At 40.6% G+C, this 2,711-nt stretch overlaps 1 protein-coding gene across 1 annotated transcript; it reads right to left on the bottom strand.

Moving 5' to 3' along the window:
* Positions 1 to 6: 6 nt before the first annotated feature.
* Positions 7 to 1,752, bottom strand: LOC121940898 (protocadherin alpha-8-like; the record flags this gene model as incomplete). The annotated part of the gene is made up of 1 exon (XM_042483577.1): positions 7 to 1,752. A coding segment is annotated over exon 1 (1,746 nt), but the record flags the coding sequence as incomplete, so codon positions are not given.
* Between the last annotated feature and the right edge of the window lie 959 nt (positions 1,753 to 2,711).

Raw genomic sequence — 2,711 nt, 5'->3', positions numbered from 1 at the left:
CACCAAGTGTCCTGCGTTGACATTGCGGGGAATCTCCTCCACACCTTCAGCAGAACCGTTGGAGCTGACTGGATACAGGATGACTGGAGCGTTGTCGTTCTGATCCAGAATGAACACGTTCACTGTGACGTTGTTGCTTAGTGACGGAGTTCCAGAATCTGTGGCGACAACTTGGAACTGGAAAGTTTTCAGAGTTTCAAAGTCAAAACCCTTTAGCGCGGATATTTGTCCATTATCAGAATTTATATTCAGAAACGATGCCATATCAGTATGACCACCTTCCCCTCTCATTAAACGATAGGACACTGCAGCATTATCGTTTAAGTCTTTATCAAATGCACTCACAGAAAATATTGATGCGCCAGGAGCATTGTTTTCCGTTAAATATAACTCTAGGGGACTGTGTGGGAATTCTGGGATGTTATCATTAACATCTGAAACCTGAATACTTAACGTTTTGAATGTGGAAAGTGGAGGCTCACCATAATCTGTAGCTGTTATTAAAATATCATAGTGGGACACAGTTTCTCTGTCCAGTGTTTCTTTTGTAACTAATGAATACATATTTTCTTTAAACGACGGTTTCAATTCAAATGGCACATTTCCTGTCAGACTGCACAGCACTTTGCCATTTAAGCCAGAATCAATGTCTTTGACACTAATAAGAGAGACCACGGTTCCCTGTTTTGAATCCTCTGGGACCATGCTAGATATTGATGTCACCTCTATTTCTGGTTTATTGTCATTGATATCTTGGATCTTTATTATGACTCTACAGTCTGTTGTCGTCGGAGGCTGCCCTCTGTCAGAGGCTTGAACGTCTAACTTGAACACATCAGCTGTCTCAAAGTCAATTTGTCCTTTAACTCGAATTTCGCCTGAATTTCTGTCTAGACTAAATAACTTTAACACATTGGAGCTGATGTCTCCCCCAAATGCATATTCGACATCCCCGTTAGCTCCCTCATCGAGATCAGTTGCATTGACTTTTATCACAACCGTATCTAAAGCAACATTTTCTTGTAATGTCACAGAATAAACTTCCTTCGAAAAAGTAGGTCTGTTATCATTGATATCGAGAACCTTTATGGTAAGATTAAGATATGCAGATTTTTGTGGCGTCCCTCCGTCCATAGCGGTTAAAATTAAACTGTGATTTGTTTTCTGCTCTCTGTCCAAGTGCCTCTGCAACACAAGAAATGGGATTTTATCCTCTCCCCTTTCTCGAATTTCAAGACTGAAGTGATCATTTTGACTAAGTTTATATCGCTGGACTGAATTTATCCCAACATCTGGATCCCGGGCGCCTGGTAACTGAAAACGTGCTCCCGGCAAAGTATTTTCTGCTATTTCTATAACCTTTTCTTTCTCGACAAACGTCGGTACATGGTCGTTTGCATCTGTTATTTCCACTGTGACATAATGGATTTCAAGTGGATTTTCAACAACGATTTTAAAATCGATTAAGCAAGCACTGTCTCTATCGCACAGCTTTTCTCGATCGAGATTCTTGTGAACATACAGAACCCCATTGTTCGGGTTTACCTCAAACAGCGCATCCTGAGCTCCAGACACAATGCGAAATCGCCTGTTTGTCAAGGAACTGACATCAAGGCCCAAATCTTTTGCGACATTTCCAATGATAGCTCCCAATTTAACTTCCTCCGGCGTCGAGTATTTTATTTGAGCTGAAATCAGCTCGCCAAAGCAGAAAAGCAGATAGAAAAGCAGAGGGTGCGACCAAGACATCATTTTCCCTCTTTGTTCTTTGTCTTCTTTGTCATAATCATTTGAAACCACCTCCACGGATAAATTCCACTGAAAACACCTCCAGTTGTCCTGAGATTATATTCCGGAAAAACACGTTTGTGTAAGAAGGATGTAAAGCTCAAATCCGAAACGGTGGCGTTCTTTTTGGTCGAGCTGAAAACACACTCTGAAAGGGGCAGAGTCTATTTTGAATGAAGCCTTTGCAGTTCCCTACTGTAACACTGACACCCAGTGGACCATCCAATGCTTTCATTTAGTACAAAGGAGACAGAAAATGTAAAACATGCATCTAAAGCCACGAAATCCTCCATAGGCATTGAATGTTAAAGAAGTTATCTATATGATAAAATAAAATTGCAGCCAAGAGCCGACGAAACAACTGGTTTATAACAGCTAATTGGATCAGAAGCCTGTTACCTGTCACCGACCACTGGAGTATTTGCATTGCTTCCCAGGACTCTTGATAGAATCTCAAAAATCTAAGACAAAACTTCAGCACCATGGATAGTGCAAAACCCAGCATTTTAGCTGTCATTAAAATATTGAAAATGTCTGTATTCTAGACTAGATACTTTCAAATCACCACAACGTGACCAAAATCACCACGACCAGACTTCAGTACCACGGACAGCAGTGCAAAATATGTTATGCAGGTAACAGTGTTTGAGTAAGTTGCGAGCAGAAGTTTCTTAGGTTAACAGAAAGGGAAAGCACTGAACACTGCAATGAATTTGACCAAAAACACATGACAATAAGTTAGCTCTTTCACAAAATGCAAACACTTCAGCACCTTATTGATTTTACAGTAGACTTATGTAGGCCAAAACAAGTTACGATAGAAAAGTGATCAATTAAGTGACACAGCTATTGAGATTATACAGTTGTAATTTGGGGCTTACCTCTTCAGAAGTACGTCTCCTGTCAGGGAGCACTAGTGTGTT

Source organism: Plectropomus leopardus, unplaced genomic scaffold (assembly GCF_008729295.1).
Source record: "Plectropomus leopardus isolate mb unplaced genomic scaffold, YSFRI_Pleo_2.0 unplaced_scaffold9779, whole genome shotgun sequence".
Taxonomy (NCBI): Eukaryota; Metazoa; Chordata; class Actinopteri; order Perciformes; family Serranidae; genus Plectropomus; species Plectropomus leopardus.
This window is presented reverse-complemented; position numbering and strand designations above follow the sequence as displayed.